Source organism: Haemaphysalis longicornis, unplaced genomic scaffold (genome assembly GCF_048455015.1).
Source record: "Haemaphysalis longicornis isolate Haplotype H1 unplaced genomic scaffold, Haemaphysalis longicornis Haplotype H1 scaffold_17, whole genome shotgun sequence".
Lineage (NCBI taxonomy): Eukaryota > Metazoa > Arthropoda > Arachnida > Ixodida > Ixodidae > Haemaphysalis > Haemaphysalis longicornis.
In genome coordinates this window covers 8,402,375-8,426,737 of record NW_027526276.1, presented here as the reverse complement: position 1 = coordinate 8,426,737, position 24,363 = coordinate 8,402,375, and the positions used below count along the sequence as shown (strand labels likewise).

The following is a 24,363-nucleotide window of genomic DNA, read 5'->3' as shown; positions in this document are numbered from 1 at the left end:
AACAGACCTCTAGAACACCAGGCTGGAGCGGGGAAGGGCACGGAGTCAAGGTGGCCAATGGTCATCGAGAGAGACGGCCGTGCAGCGGGTGATCGGTGAAAATGAACCGGGCGAGACGTCTCGACGGACACCAACCAGAATTCTGGCCGAGAGACATTCAGGCTTCAAAATTGGACTGCGAACTGTTTCCTTGTATTATAGAGGTCATGAAACCCCGGGTACAATGATGAAAATACGAGGCGCATTAAACTTAGCGTAGTCTCGCGAGGTCGGAGTATCGTCAAGGTGTCGGCAAATAACAGCGACGTTACTTCACCAACGGGCCGAACGAGAGGACAGAGGAGAAGCTCATTCCCGCCTTGCATCCTGAGCTGTTGCTATGGGCAAAGACAGCAGGACAAGCCACGCTGCGACGCCAAGGAAGCGACAAGGCGCATCCCTGGAAATAACAAGGTTCTTTACAAAACTTACATTGGTAAGCGCTGACACGCTGACGCGTGTCACTCCATTTTACGTACGTATACTGCAGTCCAGTGCGTCTCGATACTACAATTTCCGAGGCCTGGATCGTTGGCACTTTGAATGGCAGACCGTTAGACGTCGAATTGTGAGGGTGTTTCAGGGTAATAACACACGGGATTATGCGTATGACATCTCCGATTCACCTAGCATTTTGTTTCCTTCCTTCATAACTAGTAGCCCCAGGTCTTGTTTGGCGAAAAATATGGAAGCGCAAAAGGTTTGCCACGGAGATCTGAACTCTCGACTGCCTTATATGCACCACTTCCGTTTCTGCCGACTTCGGTTGCCTATAACGTGGGGCATGCTCCGGAAATATGCCTTAAAATAAAGAGGGAATGTATAATTACTGTGCAGTACTCTTATTTATTCCTGTGAATATTTTAAGTACTGCTGTTCTTTTTTTTTTAATTTTGCAAACTTCACGTAGGGATCTTTAACGGCGCCGAAATCTCTAACATACGAGTGTTTTTGCTTTTCAACTCCATCAAAAAAGCGCATACACTTAATTTCATTTCTCTGTGCAGGTTTACGCGCCTATATGGTAAAACGCTGGGCGTTGACCGTGTTTGTACTTGGAATGGCTGGTACCCTCGCCCTCTCCCCTAATTTGCATAGAAAAGCCTCATTACTAAACAGCGCAACAAAAACACAGATTTAGCTGAGGTACACAGGACGAGCGCTGTGTTTTTGTTGCGCTGTTTAGTAATGATGGATAACCAACTCGTCCAATACTGCACTTTGCATAGAAAAGTTACCTTGGGTTGCCCCCCCCCCCCCCCCGAAAAAAAATATTCTTGGTACCTGCCTGCTTTCGGTACAGACTAAGATGGCGTTAGGGCTCTCCATGATGGTTCGGCATCATAACGACGTGTTTTAAAACAGTTGTGCGCTTGTATGACCGCTTGGTGGCCGCTTGATGGCTCGGTTCCTCGCGTACTGTTGGTGCACGAAGGGTGCACCTTAAGCCAGTCGCTTGTTCTACTGGCTCTTTTAGACAGACAGACAGACAGACAGACAGACAGACAGACACGTTGGAACACGCACGAGCGCACACCACAACACCCTCCCTCACTCTTAGCACTAGTTCTGGTGTCCTTCACCTCTACCGCCGCGTTGTTAAACACATTCTTGTTTAATTCAAGCAGGACAGCGCGATAAATTGGGGTTCTCTGTTCGCCCTCTGGCGACGCCACGGCTGTACTTCTGCTCATTTCTCGCCAACATTTCACCGCCCCGGGCACGATGCCTTGGCAGTTCTAGCTGCACTCGCCTATTCACGACGCGGCGCGAATAAAGAACAAAAGAACTGGGACGCAATTTACGCGCGGTGGTTTCTCGCCGCCCCTATTTCCCTCCCTTTTGTTCTTTTTGTTCTTTTTGTGGCTGCCACGCCGGCCAGACCACTCTCCTCCCGACCACTCTCCTGTGTACCCCGGGGCACTCGTGGCAGTGGCCGCTAATGAATGGTCGTTCTTCACTTTCGGTTTTTTCGCCGTGGCGCAACTTCTTTGCCGTCTTGTTTGCAGGTTGTGTGGCTTTCGCCACGCGCCTTCCGAATAGCCGCTAACGCCGCTGCCGCAGCGTGTCGCTAGCGCATAGCCGCGTTTCCAGGAGCGAAGCTTTCCCGAAGCTTTAGGGGAGGGCAAAACAAGCTAAGCTTTTTCTAAGTTCGTTACTCGCTAAATCCATCAACACAAGGTCAGCCGGTGGAGTTCACGAGTTCCGCTACGAGGCTTCGCTCAGCCTTGAAGAAAATTTGCGCGATACAGCGAATGTGGAACTTGGGAGCATGTTTTCATCTTTACTGTTTGGTTTAATAAGTTAGTTAGTTGGCGTGTTTTAGGCGATGTTACCTTTCATTTTTAATTTCCGTGTTTGAAGTTTAAATGGGATAAGAAGCACGTGTTCTTTTAAGGGCGCCGTTCGACGACGGATATTTCTCCGCTTCGTGGAGCGTTTCGGAAGGTGCTGGAAATGTCACGCGCGAAGGCTTTCTTCGCATTTCTCCGTCCTTGAAAACCACAACTACGCGCTCATTAGCGCTCGCCGCGACAGTTTCTTGATTGATTGACAAAAGCTTGATCAGGGCTAGTTGGTTGAACATACCGAATTAATTTGAGGCGCTAAATAACGGGGACCAGAAGAAACACGTAGACACAGACAAGGCGCCTTGTCTGTGTCTACGTGTTTCTTCTGGTCCCCGTTGTTTAGCGCCTCAAATTTATTCAGCTTGATTGATTGATTGATTTATTGATTGATTGATTGATTGATTGATTAATTGATTTATTGATTGATTGTGGGGTTTAACGCGCCGACGCAACGCAGGCGATGAGGCGCGCCGTAGTGGAGGGCTCCGGATTAATTTTGATCACCTGGGGATCTTTATCGGCGACAGTTTCTTGAGGTGCGGCAAAGCGAATTGGTGACTCCTTGGTATTGCGACTACACTGTTTTATAGAAGTTCAACACAACGCGTTCTACCCCCCCAACAATGAGAAATTAGTGCGAAAAGGAGGTGTCCTGCAGCAGCAGCGTGCAACATTACGACATGGCGGGCAAAGGGTTTCGTTTCAAAGTGTCCACTTTGAGCGAACCCTGGCTGTCTGAAAGCAGGCGACCCGGAGTGAGGCGGAACAAGCGAGACGGTTCGTTTATGCGCATGTCATAGATCAGAGCCCTCGCAAGTCAATATGTGTCATCATCATCATCATCATCATCATCACCAGCCTGTCTACGCCCACTGCAGGGCAAAGGCCTCTCCCATTATTCTCCAATTACCTCGGTCCTGTGCCAACTGTGACCAATTTATCCCCGCAAACTTCTTGATCTCATCTGCCCATCTAACTTTCTGCCGCCCCCTGCAGCGCTTGCCTTCTCTAGGGATCCACTCTGTTACCCTTAATGACCAGCGGTTGTCTTGCCTTCGCATTACATGCCCTGCCCAAGTCCATTTCTTCTTCTTAATTTCTACTAATATGTCTTTAACACCAGTTTGCTCCCTGACCCACTCCGCTCTCTTCTTGTCCCTTAATGTTACACCTATCATTTTCCGCTCCATTGCCCGCTGAGTCGTTCTCAATTTAAGTTGAACCCTCTTAGTGAGCCTCCAAGTTTCTGCCCCGTAGGTGAGTACCGGTAAGATGCAGCTGTCATACACTTTCTTATTCAACGACAATGGTAGGCTGCTATTCATTATCTGATAATGTCTGCCATATGCACCCCACCCCATTCTGATCCTTCTAATTATCTCTGCCTCATGGTTGGGATCTGGGGTCACAACTTGGCCTAAGTATATATATTCGCTTACCACTTCCACTGTCTCGCTATCTATCTCAAACTGCTGTGCTGTCCCGAGGTTATTGATCATTACTTTAGTTTTCTGCATATTAATTTTCAGGCCCACGGTTCTACTCTGTTCGCCCAGTGCGGAAAGCATGCTTTGCAATTCGTCCCCCGAGTTACTTAGCAAGGCAACGTCATCAGCAAATCTGAGGTTACTGAGGTATTCTCCATTAACCCTTACTCCCACCTGTTCCCAATCCAACGTTCTGAATACTTCTTGTAAGCATGCTGTGAATAACATTGGAGAGATTGTGTCTCCTTGTCTGACACCCTTCCTTATAGGTATTTTACTGCTCTCCTTGTGGAGGATGATAGTAGCTGTAGACCCATTATAGATATCCTCTAGTATTCTTACATAATGCTCATCTACCCCCTGGTTCCGTAATGCCTGAATGACTGCTAGGGTTTCGACCGAGTCAAATGCTTTCTCATAATCTATGAAGGCTATATAGGGGGGTTGAGTATACTCAGCGCACTTCTTTATCACCTGATTGATCGTGTGAATATGGTCCATTGTTGAATAACCTTTACGGAACCCTGCTTGTTCTTTAGGTTGACTGAAATCTAAGGTTGCAGAGATTCGGTTAGCGATTACCTTGGTAAATACCTTGTAGACGACTGACAGTAAGCTGATCGGCCTGTAGTTTTTCAAGTCCTTCATGTCGCCTTTCTTATGGATTAGGATGATGTTCGCGTTCTTCCAAGATTCCGGTACCATTGCGGTCATTAGGCATTGCGTATACAGGTTTGCCAGTTTTTCAAGTACAATTTCTCCGCCATCCTTCAAGAGGTCTGCTGTTATCTGATCCTCACCAGGTGCTTTGCCCCCTTTCATTTCTTTCAAAGCCTTCCTTACTTCTTCGGTCGTGACTGGTGGGATGTCTATCTCCTCTGAACTACTGTCTCGTTCGGCATTATCCTGTATGTCCCGGCTACTGTACAGATCCCTATAGAACTCCTCGGCCACTGTGACTATTTTATCCCTATTTGTGATGACATTGCCTTGCTTATCCTTAAGTGCATACATCTGATTTTTCCCTACGCCAAGACGTCTCTTTATTGCTTTCAGGCTACCTCCGTTCTTTACAGCGTATTCGATCCTCTCCATATTATACTTCCGTATGTCAGCTGTCTTGCGCTTATTGATTAACTTCGAGAGCTCTGCTAGTTCTATTCTGTCAGCTGCGGTAGAGATTCTCATGGTTTGCCGTTTCCTGATTAGATCTTTCGTCTCATGTGAAAGTTTACCAGTATCCTGTCTAGCCATAGTGCCCCAGACTTCTACTGCACACTCCGTGAGAATGCGTGTAAGGTTGTCGCTGGCTTCCTGTGTCGTAAGCTCGGCTTCCTCGTTAAGGGCGGAATATCGGTTCTGCAGCGCGATCCTGAATTCTTCTACTTTACGTCTTACTGTTTGCTCATTTATCGGCTTCTTTCGTACTAGCTTGTTGCGGTCCCTCCTCAAATCTAGCCTAATTCGAGCTCTTACCATACGGTGGTCACTACACCTTACCCTTCCGAGCACTGTAACGATTCCGGGCACTGTAATATGTGTAACGATTGCGAAATACGCGAAGTGGACATTCTCGGGATGAACCCAACCAAGAATTTCGCCTTCGGCGACACTGCTGCGAGTTCATACCTGTGTTGTGCTAAGCCCAAGGGTGCGAGTTAAAGTCGCGGGCGCGGCGGGCGCTTTTAGAATGAAGGCGAAAAGCAAAAAAAAAAAAAAGGCAGTTTCTCCACTCAGTGGATGATGACTAGGGTGCGGAGTACGGGAACTCGAAATGACCTCCAAGTTGCGCCCCGAGTGACATCCGATTTGCGCCCCGACCGTCATTCGATTTGAGCCGTGAGTTGCACCTGGATTATTCTCTTATGAAACTGCAACTCACGGCTCTGATCGAATTTCGCTTGATTTTCGCTTGATGGTTGTGTGCGCACGGATGTACGTGGATGGACATTGGGAGATCCTAAAGTACTCCGCACCGTTGCAGGCAAGGGACTAAGCCTCTCGGGTACTAACTCACGGTCGTAGCCCAATGAGTAAGACGACTGACACTAACTCTGTCTGGTCTGCCAGACACAGGCTCGAGTGCTACCGGCGCCTGTGTGTTTTTTTGGTGATGTACATGCTATGCGCACGGACGCGGACGGACAATGTGCGGTTCTAAGGTACTTCGCACCTAAAAAAAGGAGACGGAGTTCACACTAACTCCTAAGAGTTGAATGTAGCGAAGCTGTACGCAACCTACACGACCATCACGGCCGTTTAAATCCACGATTGCAGAGAATTTGCTCCTTCTTCGCTGCCGCAGCGAACTTTAGCCATCGCTGTTGCCATAAGTGTGAAGTACTTTCATTTATTTCGAAGCGATAATGATCGACATCGCCTTGGAAGGGTGTACGCTATGGCGCCCTGTGGTGTGATAGCGTGCTCGTGACAAAGCGTTATTGCGACAAAACTTGCTCGTTCCGAGAAAGTGTTGCCACGATCACGGCGAACGCTGTAATTTCATTTTGGCAGGTCTTGGCCAATCTCCCTAAGTGGGTAGGCTTGGCTTGGAGGACGTCGCAGGGGACGCTGGACTGTCATCGCGAGGCAGGCACGCACGTGTGCACGCTCGGCAATTTCTTGGTATGTTAGATGCGACGCATCTCTTGCTCAGGGGTATGTCCCTCCTGCGTCGTCGGCGTCCGCACACCACCTGCGCATGTGCAACTCTCCCCCGTTCTTCCCTCTGACAGCTAGCCACTAGCTGGCGCAACACTCTCACTCCGTCGCATTAGCATAACAACAACAGCTGCGCGCGCGCTTCGCTCCGCTCGCGTCTGTTCCGGTGCGCAAGTGCGCGCATGCGCGACTCTCCTCCGCTGTCTCCTCTCCTTCAGGCGCTGTGAATATAAAGCGGGTAGCGCGCTGCGGCGGTTCAGTCAGCGCTCGCTCTCGTTCGACTCCGCGTGACTTGGGTGTACAGTCATACCGACCCAATGGAAACGCCAATTGAACCCCCCGATGCGTCGCATCACATCAGGGTTCTCTCGCGGGAAGATGGGCGTAATTTTTTAACCGCAAGCACGAAAAATTACGATTTGCTAAACAGTTTCCCTGTGAAAAGTGCCGCAGCTTGCACAAGGGTGCGAGGCTGGAGAAGCAGCCGAGCGGGGCTCGAGCTGGCTTCACCGCATATTGACAGCGGATCCCAGGAGGGAGCCAGCAGCCGAACACCAGCAGTGGAAAGCAGTTCAAAGATGTGGCTTTGCACTCTCCCCCCGCCCCCCCCCCCCTCCAACCTCACCCTCCACCCCCCCGTCTTAAGGACTCCGCCCCAGAATTCCCGAGCTCAAGCGACCAAAAACGTCCCGTGGGTTACACAATGGCATCCGTGTCTAGGGTAGGGGGAAGGGAAGGGGGGCTGTAGCGACCGGATCCACACCGAAGATGGCCGACACCGAAGGCGGGAGCCCCTCACGCGGAGCAAGCCCAAGCTCAAGCCTGGACGACGCCTGGCGCTCTTCTAGAGGCGCACGCTCACATGCGCTAGGTATTTTTATTTTTTCTAAACCACTGCGTGAGGTTCGTGCCTGGCGCATCGCAGTGAGGCAGTTATTTCTTGGTATTTTTTTGCTATCGTCCATACACTGATCTGAAGCTTAAACAACTCTTCCTGTTAAAACGCCAATGTGTAGAAATTTTAGCGCACACGAATGATTTCCAAGTAATCAGAATTAATCCGTAACCAAGCTCCACTTCAGAAATCATCACAGCGCAGCTTTAGATTCGGTGCGTCAAAGCCCCTACTTTAAAAAAAATGCGGTCTCTCTCAGCTGTTTCATCCGTGGTATCTGTTCGAAATAATGGCGGCCCTTTTCAGATAACCCAGTTTTTACAACTCTTTCAGAAGTGTACGTTCGCTGTGAATGGCGATATCACATGCTTTTCGAGCAACATTGTGAAAAAAAAAGTAAAAGACGTAGTGCTTTTTATTTATACCCGCTCGAAGCCCACCTCTGGGCGTTCGTCATAGCTTCCGCATAAGCCTGTCATCGTGAATAGCGGAGGAGATAGAGTTTTCCCCAAAACCACTCGATTCGCTGCTGCGCAGAAAACTGCAGCCAGCTCCCTCTCTCGTGTACGCAATGCAGGCAGTCTGGAACTTCGTCATTTTCTTGAGCCCTCGACCAATACTGCTGACAGTACCTTAGGTACAAAAGTTCTACATTTCCTACGAGACACTGAACTGGACAAATTTCTCTAGATCACAGACAGAGCAAGTGTGTCTCGATATCTACTCTTTCGCACTGTGGCGTTCATCTATTTACTTTGCTTGTGTTGGTGTCACTGGCGTTCATCTATTAATTTTTCTTGGTTGGTGCTGTTACTCTTTTTTTCTCGCGTCGTTCACTTTTCATTTTGTTTCAGTGTTTACATTAGCGATTCTTTTTTCAGTTGTATTTTTTTGTCCGGACTCTGCTGGCAGCACTCTGCGGTTTTTACTTTCCTTTTTTGTTCAACGTTTCTTGTTTGTCTTCTTCCTGCTGTAACCCTAATGTATAATATTGACTACTCATCACCCCCCATCTGGTCACCCCCCATCTGGAGTAGCAAACCTTGTCCCTAGCAGGGCTGACCTCACCAGTTCACATTAAAGCGCTTCTCTCTCTCTCTCTCACACACTCTCCTGAAAATTGACCGAAACATCGCCGTCGTGTAACTCAATTGGCCATACAAGAAGACCCACGAGAATGCGCTGAAAAAAAATGCTCAACATCTGGTTGATGGAAAACTACTCCGTGAGGTGTTATGTGACGAATATCACTTATCTTTCAAGTCACCTCACGATTGAGGAATCGCAGCTAATGCGCAGTTCTTGGAGGCTGTCATGATCTGAAATTTCCCGCGTATATACCTATCCAAACAAAGGCATGTGTACACACTCCATCATGAGAATGTAACAGCCTTGAAAACGTGTTAGAGAAATGAAGTGACGTAACCGAGCGCTTGTGTACTTCGCAGCTTTTCTGAATCGTTTTTTTTTCTTCTCACTATTACCCTCTAACATGTACAAACTCGGCCAACTACAACACCTGCTTGAATTTCAAAGTCGTTCGCATTTGTGGCCAACAAGCGCCAAAACTAGTTATGCGGTCAATCAGTTTGTTGTTTTTGTTTAAAATATATACGGAATGTTGGGAGCTCTGCGCCGCGGTATGTTAAGATGTGTCCCTTTCAAAAATGTCAGTTTCGCGTCCGTTACAATCGTGATGTAGTTTCAGTACGGGGTCACCGAAGCCATCCTTCTGCATGGGGTTTTGGCAGACAATGTAACAACTAATCACAGTAACATTTCATCCCCGTACTCAATAAAGGCACAAACAGTCTTGAGATAAAGCTGTCGGTTTAGAGCGAAAAAATTAGCAGTGGCTTTTCTCGTCTATGCCATGCTCACGTAGCGTGAGCTAAGGTTCAGCTAGTTATTCTTAGCTTTCCTGGTTGTCAGGGATTAGTTTGATTACCATGCTTACTATTGTTTCAATGACACAGACACGGTATACGCATTATGTGGCGCATTTATTTATCAAGCGGCTCAGGCGAAGCGTCCCCAGTCGCCCCAGAGCTGAGCTGGTTTCACAGGCGCACGCCGGTGTTGCCGCGACGCACGAGCCATCGGCTCCACACCCGGCCACCCCTCGCTTAATCATCAAGTGGACCGGGCTGCCACGTGTGGAACGGAGATCGGCGAAGACGCTGGGCGTGTGGGGTGTGTGAGAGACGCTGGGCAGCGAGCAATGTTCTGTGCGCCGTGTAACGTCACTGCTCCTCGCGCATGCGCAGCACAGCTCTCCAGGAGCCACGCGAGACTGCTCAACCACGGCCAGTGTAGCTCGCGCTACAATATCCGCCGGTATCTCTATTACGGACATCAAGCCTCGTGATCACGGCAGCTCTCTATTGCGTCTAGATCGCAGTTATCATTACTTTTATTGAGAAAAAAGAAGACAAGTTGATATTGTGACGGGGCAGTCCCTGTTCGCGCCAAACATGCGGTGGGCGCTGCGCCGCTGATAGAAGACGACGAGAACGACAACGCTTGGCCCCGGACTCACGCTGCTGCCTAATCCAGTGCTTCCCAGCTTGTTCGTACTTATAAATAGCTTCACCTTACGCGTCTTCGCCACGTAACATCCTTGGTGGAGGTTGCGGAGTTCGAGTGACCAACTCATCCCGTACCATCGCACGGGCGTGCTCCACCAGCTTCACCCATCACGGAGCTTCGTAGTGGACGCTCGGTTCCTCGTGTCACCATGCCGAACGATGGAGCGACCGCGTCGACAACACCCCTCGTCATCGTGTCTCATCCCCGGGAGCCTGGCCTGTTTACCGGAACAGACGACGTTGATGTCGACGACTGGCTCAGCCTCTATGAGCGTGTCAGCGCTCACAACAGGTGGGACCCTACCATCATGCTGGCGAATGCCATCTTCTACCTGAAAGAGGAAAGTCCCGCGCGCAAGTGGTTTGAGACGCACGAGACCGAAATGACCAGTTGGGAGGTGTTCAAAACGAAGCTGCGAGCGGTATTCGGAAAGCCTCTTGGCCGTCAGCTTGCTGCCCGAAAGGAGCTCGCATCGCGCGCCCAGACGTCGACCGAATCTTACGTCGCCTATATCCAGGACGTCTTGGCTCTTTGCTCGAAGGCTGACAGCACCATGACGGAGACCGATAAAGTAGGCCACATACTGAAGGGCATTGCGGATGACGCATTCCACCTTCTTATGTGCAAGGACTGTGCCACAGTGGAGTCCATCATTACGGAATGTCGCCGATTCGAAGAGGCCAAAGGACGCCGTATCGCCCATAACTTCACAAGGCTTCCGCACACAGCAGCTACATCTTCATGTGAAGATGGACGTCCACCAGCCTGTATTCCACGCCTTCAAGATCCCGTTTCGCCGTCGGCAGATATAACAAAAATCGTGCGCCGAGAACTGGAGGCTATGGCCCCTACTACTGCGGTGCCATACGGGCCGGATCGGAACGAGCTCCACACCGTTTCCGCCATCCAAGCCATTGTCCGCGACGAAATAGCCAACCTGGGCCTTCACCCTGTGTGCGCGATTGGCTCTACTTTACAACGACAGTTTAGGTCTCCCGGTCCCCACATCGACCATCTTCCTCCCCGCTACCCCCGCCGGAACCCTGCTGAGTGGCGTACACCAGACGACAAACCGATTTGTTTCAGTTGCTCTGGAGTCGGCCACATTGCTCGGTACTGTCGCAACCGCAGGCCCCCGTCCTTCCGCAACGGCTACACCAACTACAGTAATCGACCATCCTTTGGCTACCCCAATGACCGGCAAAACTGCTTCTCTTCCCGCACTGACTTCAACCCGCTCAACTCTACCAGTCCCAACACCCGAATGAACCGATCGCCGTCGCCGCAACGCCGCCAGTCCCGATCACCGCAGCCTCGCCGCCCCTCCCCCATGGCCGACTACTCTCGACCCCCTCCGGAAAACTAAGTCATGCAGCTCAAGGAGGTGACGCTGCATCAACGACCCGGCCCGTAAATCCTCTACTGACTTTGCCGACTATACACAATTTACTTGAAGTCCTTGTCGATGGAGTTGTAGTACGAGCTCTTATCGACACCGGTGCCCAGATTTCCGTCATGAGTTCGAGCCTTCGCCGCCGTCTCCACAAAGTCCTTACGCCGCCAACGTCCCGTGCAGTTCGAGTCGCCGACGGCAGCACGCCTCCGGTCGTCGGAATGTGCACAGCTCGTATACGCATCGCTGACCAAGAAACAGCCGTTCTGTTTACCGTACTCGAACACTGTCCTCATGACCTCATTCTGGGCCTCGATTTTCTCTCTGAGCATTCCGCTCTCATCGACTGCTCTACTGGACTCCTCCGCCTCCAATTTCCTCTCCCTCCTTTTTCCGACGCACCCCAGCTGCGCTGTTGCAACACCGAACACGTTCGTTTGCCCCAAATGCTGTCAGCTACATCTCCTTATCCCCGTCCTCCCCTGTTGCCAACGGCGACTACGTCGTTTCACCTCTTCTGGATGTGCTTTTGTCACGCAATGTTACTATGCCGCATACTATAGTCACAATTGTTGACAACAAGACCTGTCTCCCGTTCCTCAACTTCGGTTCCTTCCCTCAAGTTTTACCGAAAGGAATGGCACTTTCATCACTGTGCCCTTTGGAAGCACATACCGCTACTACCCCGCTAGAGCCCGTGACGCCTTGTTTGGGTTCCACTGAGCAGTCATCACTCCCAGCGAATGAAGTCGCAGCGATGATCGCACCCGATCTTTCGCAAATGGACGCCGACGCTCTTCGTTCTCTCTTGACGTCCTATAAAGACATCTTCGATTTAGGCAGCCGTCCACTGAGTACGACACACGCTGTGACTCACCGCATCATCACTGGAGATGCAGCACCGGTGCGAAGACGGCCATATCGCGTATCTCATTCTGAACGCCTCGTGATCCAACAAGAGGTCGAGAAAATGCTCAGCAAGGACATCATTGAACCGTCTTCTAGTCCGTGGGTATCCCCTGTCGTTTTAGTCAAGAAGAAAGACGGCACGTGGCGTTTTTGCGTGGATTATCGGCATTTAAACAAGATCACGAGAAAAGATGTCTATCCGCTTCCGCGCATAGACGACGCCCTCGACTGCCTGCATGGTGCCAGATACTTTTCGTCGATTGACCTGAGATCTGGTTACTGGCAGATAGCCGTTGATGAGCAAGACCGCGAAAAGACTGCATTCGTGACCCCTGATGGCCTTTACCAATTCCGGGTTATGCCATTTGGTCTGTGCAATGCTCCGGCCACATTCGAGAGAATGATGGACTCCCTTTTGCGCGGTTTTAAGTGGACCACGTGCTTATGTTATCTAGACGACGTCATCATCTTCTCACCCACATTTGAGACACACCTGGAGCGCCTGTCAGATATCCTCGAAATATTTCGACGCGCTGTTCTCCAACTAAATTCCAAGAAGTGTCGCTTTGGCCACCGCCAGATAACAATTCTTGGGCACCTGGTCGACGCCTCTGGAGTTCAGCCCGACCCCGACAAAGTTCGAGCCGTCACCGATTTCCCCGTGCCGCGCTCGACTCACGATGTCCGCAGCTTTGTCGGGCTTTGCTCCTATTTTCGCCGTTTTATAGAAAATTTTGCCCACATCGCTCGTCCTCTCACGGACCTTTTGAAGAACGGTGCCACTTTTACATGGGGACCCGATCAAGCCCAAGCATTCAGCACTTTGATTTCCCTCCTAACGTCACCACCAATTTTGGGTCACTTCGACGCTTCCGCTCCCACTGAAGTGCGTACCGACGCCAGCGGCCACGGGATCGGTGCCGTATTGGCCCAATCGCAAGCCGGCCAAAACCGTGTGATTGCGTACGCCAGCCGTTTGCTGTCAAAGTCCGAGCGCAATTATTCTATTACAGAGCGCGAGTGCCTTGCTCTTGTCTGGGCCCTCGCAAAATTTCGTCCCTACTTGTACGGCAGACATTTTAAAGTCATCACAGATCACCATGCGCTGTGCTGGCTTACCAACTTGAAAGACCCCACCGGAAGGCTTGGTCGCTGGGCATTACGTCTGCAGGAGTATACGTTTTCCGTCACCTATAAGTCGGGTCGCTTGCATAAAGACGCTGACAGCCTCTCACGTCACCCTGTTGAGCCCCCTGAGGCCACCCCATCTACTGATGTCGGTTGCGTGTTCGCAATATCTGACTTTCTCCACATCGGTGACGAGCAGCGCCGTGACCCGTCGCTCCGTTCCCTCATTCAACGACTTACCTCTTCATCACCCGATTCCTCCACGCGCAACTTCACCCTACGAAATGGCGTCTTATACCGCCATAACTTCCGTGCTGACGGTCCGGACCTCCTCCTCGTTGTGCCCAGCCACCTGTGTTCGACCGTTATGTACCAGCTACACGACGTACCCACCGCAGGCCACCTAGGGATAACCAGAACTTATGATCGAGTGCGGCGTAGGTTCTTCTGGCCTGGCCTTTACCGATCTGTACGCCGCTACGTTGCCTCGTGTGACAGCTGCCAGCGTCGGAAAAAGCCTTCCACACTTCCTTCTGGAGAACTTCAACCCATCGACATTCCCCATGAGCCGTTCTTCCGGGTGGGTCTCGATTTACTTGGTCCCTTCCCACTGTCGTCAGCGGGAAACCGGTGGGTCGCCGTTGCGACAGATTACACGACGCGGTACGCCATCACCCGTGCCCTTACAACAAGCTGCGCGACAGACGTCGCTGACTTTCTTCTCTACGACGTCCTTCTGCACCACGGCGCTCCCCGCCACCTTCTAACTGACCGCGGGAAAAACTTTCTGTCCAAAGTTATCGACAACATCCTCCGCTCTTGCTCGACGAAACACAAGCTTGCCACGGCCTATCACCCGCAAACTAATGGCCTCACCGAACGCTTGAACCGGACGCTGACCGACATGCTGTCTATGTACGTGTCTTCTGACCACCGAGACTGGGACCTTGCATTACCCTTCGTAACTTTCGCGTACAACACGTCCCGCCATGACACGTCCGGTTTCTCCCCATTTTATCTGCTGTTTGGCCGTGAACCGGCTTTGCCTTTGGACTCGCTCCTTCCTGCCTGCTCCTCTGAATACGCTCGCGATGCTGTCACTCGCGCCCATCAAGCTCGTCAACTGGCTCGCGACCAGCTTCTTGCTTCGCAAGTCTCACAAAAGACACGGTACGACGAACGTCACCGCGCGGTCCACTTTCCTCCGGGATCCCTCGTCCTGCTCTGGTCCCCTGCACGTCGTGTTGGCCTGTCCGAAAAACTGCTCCAACCCTATTCTGGTCCATACAAAGTGTTGCGTCGCGTCACAGATGTGACGTATGAGGTTGCTCCTACCGTCTCTACTTGGGCCTCGTCTTCTACTGTCCCGCCTACCAGTGTTGTCCATGTCGCCCGCCTCAAGCCATATCAGCCGCCGCTGACCGATTCTCCTTAGACAGCACCGAGACGGTGCCTCTTCCGCCGGGGGTCATGTGACGGGGCAGTCCCTGTTCGCGCCAAACATGCGGTGGGCGCTGCGCCGCTGATAGAAGACGACGAGAACGACAACGCTTGGCCCCGGACTCACGCTGCTGCCTAATCCAGTGCTTCCCAGCTTGTTCGTACTTATAAATAGCTTCACCTTACGCGTCTTCGCCACGTAACAATATTCACTTCGTAGCGGTGGTTGCGGTCCTCATTTCAGGACTCCGTTGGATCTGGCCACCTGGCGAGCACTTCAAGGAAATGAAGCAGCGGATCAGATCTCTCATTTGGTCTAGGGTTGCATGATCAATCTCGAGAAATAAAACCAAGCGCCCGTGTGCCGGTGCTTGGGATCGTATATCCTTCACGGAAGTCGATGCGTTTTCTGAAATCAAGCACGCAGCCCGGACTGCGTAAATGAATTACACCGACGCGAATAATCGAGCAGCCCACGTTCACCGGCGCGTACGCTCTACGGCTCGTGTATCCACCCTTGAGAGATGTGGCCACGCCGAAGGCCTTCTTCGGCAGCGCACGTCCTCGTCCTGGAGGTCGACGCGACTGCACAATGGCAAAACAGAACGCGCGGCGCCGTTGTATTGTTGACCGGCGTACATGTATGCGCACGCCTATACAACACAGTATAGCCGGTCGCCCCGGTGTGGTGGGCAGGCATACAAACTCTGACAAGAGGGCAACCTTGGAGTGGCGTTCCCACAGTGGCCTGTCGAACGAGGCGTTCGGGGCGTGGGAGACGCGAACGAGCGGCGAGCTGCTACGGGAAACACTGAAGGTTTGAAACAAAAGAAAAGCCGTATTGTCAAACAGCGAAAAGGTTTGACGGTGCAAGGTTAACGTTTGGGCGAGTACCTTGGTTAAGAGGTTCAGCACACAGTAAGAAAAAGAAGAGCAGGGCGCTAGAACGAAGACGAAGGTAGACACAAAAGACATGTACCTTCTTCCCTCGTCTACCTACGTCTTCGTCTGTTTAGCGCCATGTTTTTCTTTTTACTACAGCAATGAACCAACTAGCTCCACAAGTTTTGTTATTTCAGCATGAAGATAATAATAGCTGTTCTGGCAGAGAGTGTAACACTTTTATTGCCCTTCGCCGTGCTTTCGTCCAAGAAAACCGTTTCGATAACGAAGTTTCTAATGCGAACAAGGTGACCGAATTTACCCCCCCAGAATGGTGTAAAAAAAGTGATCTTCGGCTCGCAAGGCACTCTTGGGCCTAGGACATCGCGAACTTACAGTCAGTTGTTGCTGTAACGATTAATATGATCTCAATGTGGGCGCGGGCGTTCGAAGTCCTCCTGTGCTGCTAAGCTCAAAGACGCGGTGGCTGGCTTTCAGGTAAATGCGGATACGAAAGCAATAACGCCCATGTGTACGAGATTTTGCTGCACGTCAAACATGCCGGGCTGGTCGAAAGTAATCAGGACACCTCCACTACGGCGTTTTTCATATGGAAGGTCTAGCGTCGGCGCGTTAAAGCCACAAAATTGTTTTTGGAGAAGCCCTGCTCTGATGGAAATTCTCGGTAGCAGGCGGCATTACGTGACTTCCACTTCTACACGAGCTTATGCTATCATACGCCGTCGAGCTTTTGTCGAGTGATCGAAATACAATGTTTCGAAACCCGGCACCATTTCAGGCACCTGAATAAGAGAGAATACCGCCAGAGTTTTGTCGCACTCGCATTTTGCGTAAAACATCTTACTCGGTGATGGCTCTAACTGTGACGTCGGCATGTGAATTCAAGTTTTACAAATCCCTTCGAAGATAAAACAGTGGTACTCCTTTGCCGACCTAATGTGTATTTGGCATGAGTAACGTATAACGAAAACACCCTACAGTAGCGTTCGTTACACGCCTTGGGGTGGGAATGTATTCGCTATCAAGAAATCTGAATGAAATTCCTTAGTTTATTAACCTCCCAAAACTCATCGAAGGGAAGACCCAGCGGAACACTGCTTGAAGAGCCAGAGGTGGGCTAAACGATTAGGCCAAATTTGTTTTTGCACTCCTTGAAACGACATCACAATCTAGCTTGTATTTGCGGTGCTACATTTTTTTAAACGTTTTCTCGTGTGGCTCGCTCTTACCTGGCTTAGAGGGTGTTAGACGTATAGTTTGTTCCTGAAGTTTCGACAAAGCTAAAACGTTCGATGCCCTTTTATTACTCCCCCGGACTGGAGTGTCACTATGATGTTGCAGTGTTGTTTGACGCTATTGTTTTTTCTGCCAACTTGAGCGTTCATTACGCCATCGTGTTTGTTCAGGCAGGGTTTAAAGGAGATAAGCGTGCCCGAAATCCTCTACCAACCACCCTGCAAACCGAACAGAGGGCCGTCACTACTGACGTCAGCAAATCTGCCAGGATGAACGGGCGGTTATAACGGTGTTTTGAAGGCACCTGTGTGGAGGACAGGGCACTTGTTAGGTGGTCTGCAAAACCCAAATATAGACAAAAGTCCCACCAAACGGCTTTTTGTGTCGTTTTGAGGCGAGAAAGAAACTGAAGAATGGTTTTCTCTCAATCATGACGCCGCTTTGGCCCGGTTCCCAGGAGAGTAAGCTAACGAAAAAGCGAAGAATTTGACAGCAACGCCTCAAGCGAAATAAGATGCGGAATAAAGAGCGTCAGGCATGATCCAAACGTACCCTGGCAGAGCTTTTAATTCCCATACACTGATTTTGTCAAAGCTCATACTTCACTCCAAAATATAAAACCTCCTATTTCTTAAAAGCCCCTTCGCTTCTATTGCCCCCTTCTTCTCGTATATTCCCTTACAAGTGCCTTTTTGGTTCCATTTTTGTTGTGTAAATTTGCTCGCCTGTGCAGTTTTACTTTGTCTTGTTTTGAAAGTATGTCGACTGTGTGCTTCGTCATATGAAGTAACACCCCAAAACAGCGTTTGATTGTACTGGCTTTCCCCCTGCTGTTCTTCGGTTTTCGTAAATCCCGTCGTTCTGCAGAGGTCATCTTGCGTTGGACTGAAAAGCACATATCTCCTCACTACATAGGGCTCTTTCGCAAAGCCCGCGTTAGCCGCTTCCCAGCGAGCATGGTGAAGCTTCCTCTTTTCGACCTCCCGCTCCCCCCAAGATTTTGTTATATTTTCCCGCAACCATATTTCAAACAACATTTGATTGAATGGATGTGGTTGCAGATGAAAGAAATCAAGCCTAGTGAGCATAGGGCCGTACAAAATATACAATGAAGACTACAAAGATCAAAAGAGAATCGTCTCAGTCCGTCGGTCCCGACGAAGTCGACTGCCTTATCTATTGTCCTTAGAAATGCCCGCGCAGTCACTATAGTGGGATGCGGTAAGTTGAGCTCGACAAAGAGATAAAAAGGAAAAGCTTTCTTCTCGGTTACATCTTCGACAGAGCGACTTTGAATGAAGTAAGCGTTCACCGTAGGCCATAAAATCACAGCATAAAGCGGGTCCAGTTTACGTGCACGACAGAATAAAAGGGAAACAAAGGTGCCTGGAGCGAGTATTGCGAGAAACCGAGAGGAGATTGAAGCTGCGGATCCGACGTTTCGCCAGCCGTATACAGTTACCCCGCAATCAAGTTGTCTCTCCTCTGTATACGTCTAGTCTGTTGCGCGGTTTTTCGAAATAGCTTACGCGCGCTTGTTGTCGAAGGAACGGACCTACCGAGGCGGTAAGACGCCGTGAAGCACACGTCGGGAGTTGGGCTGAATACCTGACTTGCGTCATTCACCCTCCATAAAATAAACGTGCGTCGTAAAGTGCGCAGTCTTCGGAAATTTGTCTGCTGCAAGACTTCATTGCCTTTGTTGCAAACGCCGTCCGATTTCTTTGTTGCACTTTTGACTGCAGCTGTCCTCGTTGCGTGTGGTGCTTTTGGTGTTCGGGAAAATAGGGCTCCAGCAGAGCTGCGCACTGTACACTGTTAAGAGCTTGACAAGTGTGGAATCATATCACAGAATGCCGCATAGTTCTGCTACCGTGGATCCCCCAATGAAGTAAATAAATAAGTCACTTTAATCCAACGATTGATCTAATTCAGCCTCGACTTGCGGTGAAGCTAAAAAGAAACATCCCATCTTTTTGTGGTCGCGGAAGTTTTGTTTAGATTGTACCGCCACATGTCATCCAGCATCGCAGTACGCCACCTTGTATGTAGTAATATTTCCGTGAAACGTTTCTGCCATGGTACGTCGTCCCGATGTTTTAAAGAACTTGTACCACAAGGACTGCACGTCGTCTCAAAGCAAGATGAAAGGTGCACTTCAGGATTACAATGAGTAAAGGCGTAGAAGAGTACACTTCATTTATTTCAAAATATGCACCTCACTCCGCCTGCCTCTCTATCTGCTTACCTGGCTACATCACTACACGGTGGCATTGACGAGAGTAGAACACAAACACACCAAGCAAAAGTATGGGGAAACAGCGCTTAATTCATCGCACAATACAACGCAAAAATTCTAAAACGTAATAGAAGTGGTCGAACTAAATCGTCATTCATGCAGTTAATGTGGCAAAACCTCCAAGCATTAAGTAAAGAATTATTCGCTCGATATACCGCTTTCAACAGTGGCGCTTCTTTCTCAATGTCTCACTTATTATTCCCATCTTCAAGTGGCCTTTTACAGACTGAAGTTCGGCAAATTGCACGCTGGAAAAAATAAGATAGACTTTTAATACGATATGGGTACGGGCTAAACTCCTGCTTTTTGCGTTTTCTTTCCTCGCAAATTTCGAGATATCCTCCGTTCCTTTGTATGGCATCCAGCTTTCTGAGCCCGAAACATGCAAAGTTACGTCAGTGATGACGCTTCTTCCGGATTTGCTCAATGTACATCAGTTGAAAAACTCCCTATAGGCCCTGTTTTCACTTGGGTGGTCTAATCCTACCGCTGCCACCGGTTATTGGGACTTGGGTGGTTTCAGCACACCCTTGACGCCAGTTGTTGCGACTCCGGGGTTTGGGAATCCATCTTGGTAGCGTGACTGGTTACCGAAGACGTTGATCAAGACACCGAAGTTTGCTGATGAAGGATAAAAAAACTTTATATACGTATTTACATGATGCGTACAAGTTTGGATGCATTGCTCGGCCGCCAACAGCAACTGTAACTGCAAGAGCATTCCCAACCCCAACAGCAATCCCAAGAGCAACACTCGGCTGCTTGCAACACGCCTTTTTGTTCAAGCAAAAGTCCCTAAAGTTCTCCTTGGGAATTCAACTCCCAAAAGTCTGGTCCAATCACAGACCTACAATCTCACGCACATCGGCGCAGCAATCGCGGGAAACCGTTCCGGTTTCTTGCCCACGCTACCAGGAGGGAGAGGAGGCGATTGTACCGCCGGTGCGAGAATACCCTTTTTTTCCAAGACTGACGCGCTCCTGGGGGCTTGACTCTCGATGCTCGCCGATTACAGATTTCATGGCCTGCGCTTCCGATGTCGTCCTTGCTGATTTCATCAGAATCGCCCAAGCGGGAACGGCTCAGGGAGTCGCGTGCCCGGCCTCGCCTGCTCGTTTCTGCTGAAGTGACTCAGAGTTGAAGGGGTGCGGTTGACGCAAGGTTGATGAACCACCGTATTCAATGCGGATTGACACGTGGCACGAGCCGATACGACAAACGCGCGAAGTAGCGCCGAGGTCCGTGCTTGGGTGTGCCGGGTCAGCAGCTGGGTCTAAAAGAAGCCCCACGTATCAAACGCCGCTCCATGGTTGAACCCCCTGTTTTAGTAGCAACACAGGGGCATGCACGGGGCATCGCTTCCGCCCGTCTATCGTGCGTGCGGCCGGTTGTTTTCTTTCGGCGTTGCGCTCTCTAGTACCACACTCGTCATGTCTAGTCGCGGAAAGGGCCTCGGGATGTGAAGCGTGCTGCGCGGTCGTTGTCTGCTGTGTTTGCAGTGTTGTGTGTTCAACCTTTTCTTTCCAGCTCGGATACACCACGCCACAGCCATCCAGTGTCAGCCGTGAGGGTTCTTTGCTTGCCAGGCACGTGTTTTAGGTAGGAGTGAATTCTCTGTGCCTTCGCGTTCGCCTTGGAAGCTCAACATGCGCGGCTTAGGCCTTTCACATTATACGCTCGCCTGCCGAAAGGGGTCACGAACGTGGAGCTGAAGAAGACCCTTGTCCTAGTGTTCTCGAGGCAGGAGCTTGGAGGCGTGCAGGATTTTGGAGTGGACAGGTTTGAAATCTTTTCGAAAAGCAAGAGTGCAGTCGAACGTTTCCTGAACAACCCTGTCGTCACTGTTCGTGACCAGGAAGTTCAGTTCGGCTATCGCGGGTCGCAGTCAAAGGTGATCAGGGTGTTGCACTGCCCAAACGACCAGCCGGACAAGGCTTTGTGCCGTGCTCAAGGGTCGTTTGGGCAGGTCCACAGCTGCTCCAGGGAAAGTGTGTCGGGTTTCCCGGGTGTCTGATCAGGTGTGCGTAGGATGCGCGTAGATATGAGCAGGGGAATTTCGAACTTGGAAGCTGTAGGCAGATTCACAGTGAAGTGTGAGTACGAGGGTGTTCGCGCGTCTGCATCCGCTGTGGCCTTCCCGGCCACTACGCGGCTGCGTGCACGACGCCCAAGTGCAAATGCTGCGATCGGTTTGGCCACGAGCAGTGTGACGAGCCCTGCACTAAGTGTGCTGGCGACCACGCTGTCTCAGAATGCAATTTTCGCTCGTTTGCGATGGTGACTGAGCAGCAACCGCGTCCCGCAGGAGCGGCGGGCATTCCAGTAGCTTCTGTGCAGTCGGATAGCTCTAGCTCCATCCAAGGTAGTGGCGCAGGGAGCATGGAGTCCGAGGGGGGCGGCGTGTGTGCCGAACCTCTAAGGGCAGTGCGGGAAGAGCAGTTGGCAGCCACCCTTCTAGAACAATCGGTACCTGCTGTTGCTGCGGCGAAGAGGAGCAAGCCGAAGAGGTGGTGGCTGAGGTGATGCAATCCGTCGAAGAGGCGCCGCAACAGGCCACGCCACAAGAGGAAGTTGCACAACCTCGTGGTAGACACGAGTGCGAACGATGGCTCAGTATCTATCTCGAAGCTCGCGAGACACCCCCACGGAAAAACGAGCCGCTGTGGACGGCAACGAGTACTCGGCGGACGAGGACAGCAGCAGCTCTAGGGAGATGTCTGCTGACTCTTCCCCCTCGGAAAGCGAGGATGCAGTTAAGAATCCAGTGAAGCCTGAGTCCAGCTCACAAATCAGTATATACATCACTTTTCCAGCGGACTAAACATGAACCAGTGGTCAAACCGATGGCTCTCGATCTGCGCCGTGCCCCGCGGAGCAGAGATGACGGATGACTGACTTAAGCAGAACCTGACAAAATGACACTGACACTCCTACGTCCAGGAGAAAAAAAGGACCGTTGCTCTAAACCATACCTCCCCTCCCCCCCAACACCCCGGAGTACCTTACCTGAGCAACGTAGTTGGATGATGATGGTTGGATGGGTTTTTCTGGCTGCTCAGGGGCGAGCACCTCCATGCGACCCCCTTCCATCTGACAACAGTAAGGCCCTTAAGGGGCAAGTTGACGAGCCTGTCATCTTTCGGCAAAAGTTTAAAGTATTACTCAAGTGCTTGCAGCTGCTTTTATTACCCAAAAGGAAAGAAAACATGAGAACACTAATAAATATTATTCCACTTATGTTTTTTTGGAAAACCAAGTTTTAGTTTTAATTTGTGTTATTAACAAAGTGCGGCAATTAAGAAAGTTATTAACAAAGTACACAAAGTGTATTTTTGGTTCCCTAGGTGCGCGCTAGTAGGCTCGCCTTTCGGCTTCAGTGAAGCAAGCCCTACATCCTTCCCTGCAGTTACTTCGCCATAAGCGCGACAAGAGAAACCCCTGCATCGCTGTCAGCCCTTCAAGGGTACTTAACTGGCATTCCTCCCCTGCGACGAGCCGGTGAGGTATTTCTCAACAAGCTCCTATCAAAAACCGCCTACACCCGGCACATAATCCGAAAATGGCTCTCACCCAGTCTGCCTCGCAAATGTACATTCTGCAATACCCTCACTTATGCAGACCTCAACCATCTCCTTCGAGACTGCTCCTTCTTCTCGCAACATCGCTCACACATCATCACATCTTTCCACGCACCAACAGGCACTCCAGAGGACTATCCTACTATGGAGAAACCGCTACTGCACAAAATAGGGCTGTTTGCCATCAGAAGTGGCCCAGCACGGGCAGTGTAGCTTCGGTCGACTCTGGTCCCTGCAAGCCGCCCCGTCCCTGTAAAAGACACTTCATTTCCCTCCCCGACTCCGCTTACTCTTCTCTAAACCAGCCTTTGGCCCTCCTTACCAATAAAGGTGCTACCACTACCACTTCAAACCAGTGCATTGATCGACCTTTTCTTTTGCAAATTGTCATTTTTAATTTTGCGCTCTTTTCTTCGTTAAAATTTTAAATTTTACGATTTCTAGTTCTAAAAGATGAAACAGAAGTCACTGATCAGAGCGAAAATTCAACAAAAAAGGCGATTAAATTCGGACTTTCGGGAAACGGGCACATTATCCCCTGAACGCTACCGATGTCTTGTCAACCCCTGCAGTGGGTATCCGCCACAAAGGAAAAATGTGAAGTCTATGTTTATGCTTTGAGAACTGTTTGCTATACCGAAAGCGAGCTTTTGAGAATCGAAACACCTGTTTCGGAGGAGCATGGCAGTATGCCAGTACCCAGCAGAGACTGTGGTCGAACCAAGCACTAAAGACGGGGCGATCTCCCCAAACGGGAAATCTGGGGAGGGGCTAAGCATGCAATGTATAGGTGTATGATGCGATTTAGATGACAAGGTTTCGATTTATGATACGGGTTCGAAGTTACAATGAAGTGTATAATGACGTTTCGATTCTGAGCGCTCAGCGTCTTAGTCCTTGGCGCCGCGAGGTTCTTACCCACGGAGATGAGACCATGGGGGGTAGACGTATACAGCTTTGCTGTTAAAGTCTCGTGTTTGAAGCACGAAGCGTTGTAGTGCGAAACGTTGGAAAACGAGTGTGTCCCGGTGTGTCCTTCTAGCACGCGTTTTAAAGACGATAGTCTTTCTTGGGCTACTTAAACCCAGAAATTTTGGTCTGTCTGTATGTCTGTCCGTCTGTCTGTCTGTCTGCGACCCGATTCAGCCACCCGGCCAAAGCAAAACAATGACTGCGCAATAGTCTTATATAGTCACAGCTAAATCTACCCGTCTATGTCCGGTGGAATGTTCATACTTGTCAACATTGTTGAAGAAGAACAAGACATTACGCAAATATGAGACAACAAATCAATACAGAAGTGATATTTGCAGTGTTCCTTTATGAAAAAATCAAACATGCTTGAATTTGCGAAATTAAATACTTCATCAACTGCAGAAAAAGAATTCACTCCGCCGTCACCTGCTGTCGCCCGCGCCACTATAGCCTCTGGGGCCATTTTAAGAAATCAACCGG

The 24,363-nt window shown here is 50.4% G+C and overlaps 1 protein-coding gene across 1 annotated transcript in view; it reads left to right on the top strand.

Moving 5' to 3' along the window:
- Nucleotides 1-10,170: 10,170 nt before the first annotated feature.
- Nucleotides 10,171-24,363, top strand: part of LOC144166437 (uncharacterized) — a 135,641-nt gene continuing 121,448 nt past the window's right edge. The window contains exon 1 of the mRNA XM_077695959.1: nt 10,171-10,976. Within this exon, the coding sequence (XP_077552085.1) occupies nt 10,171-10,976 (806 nt within the window). The remainder of the gene's footprint in view (nt 10,977-24,363) is intronic.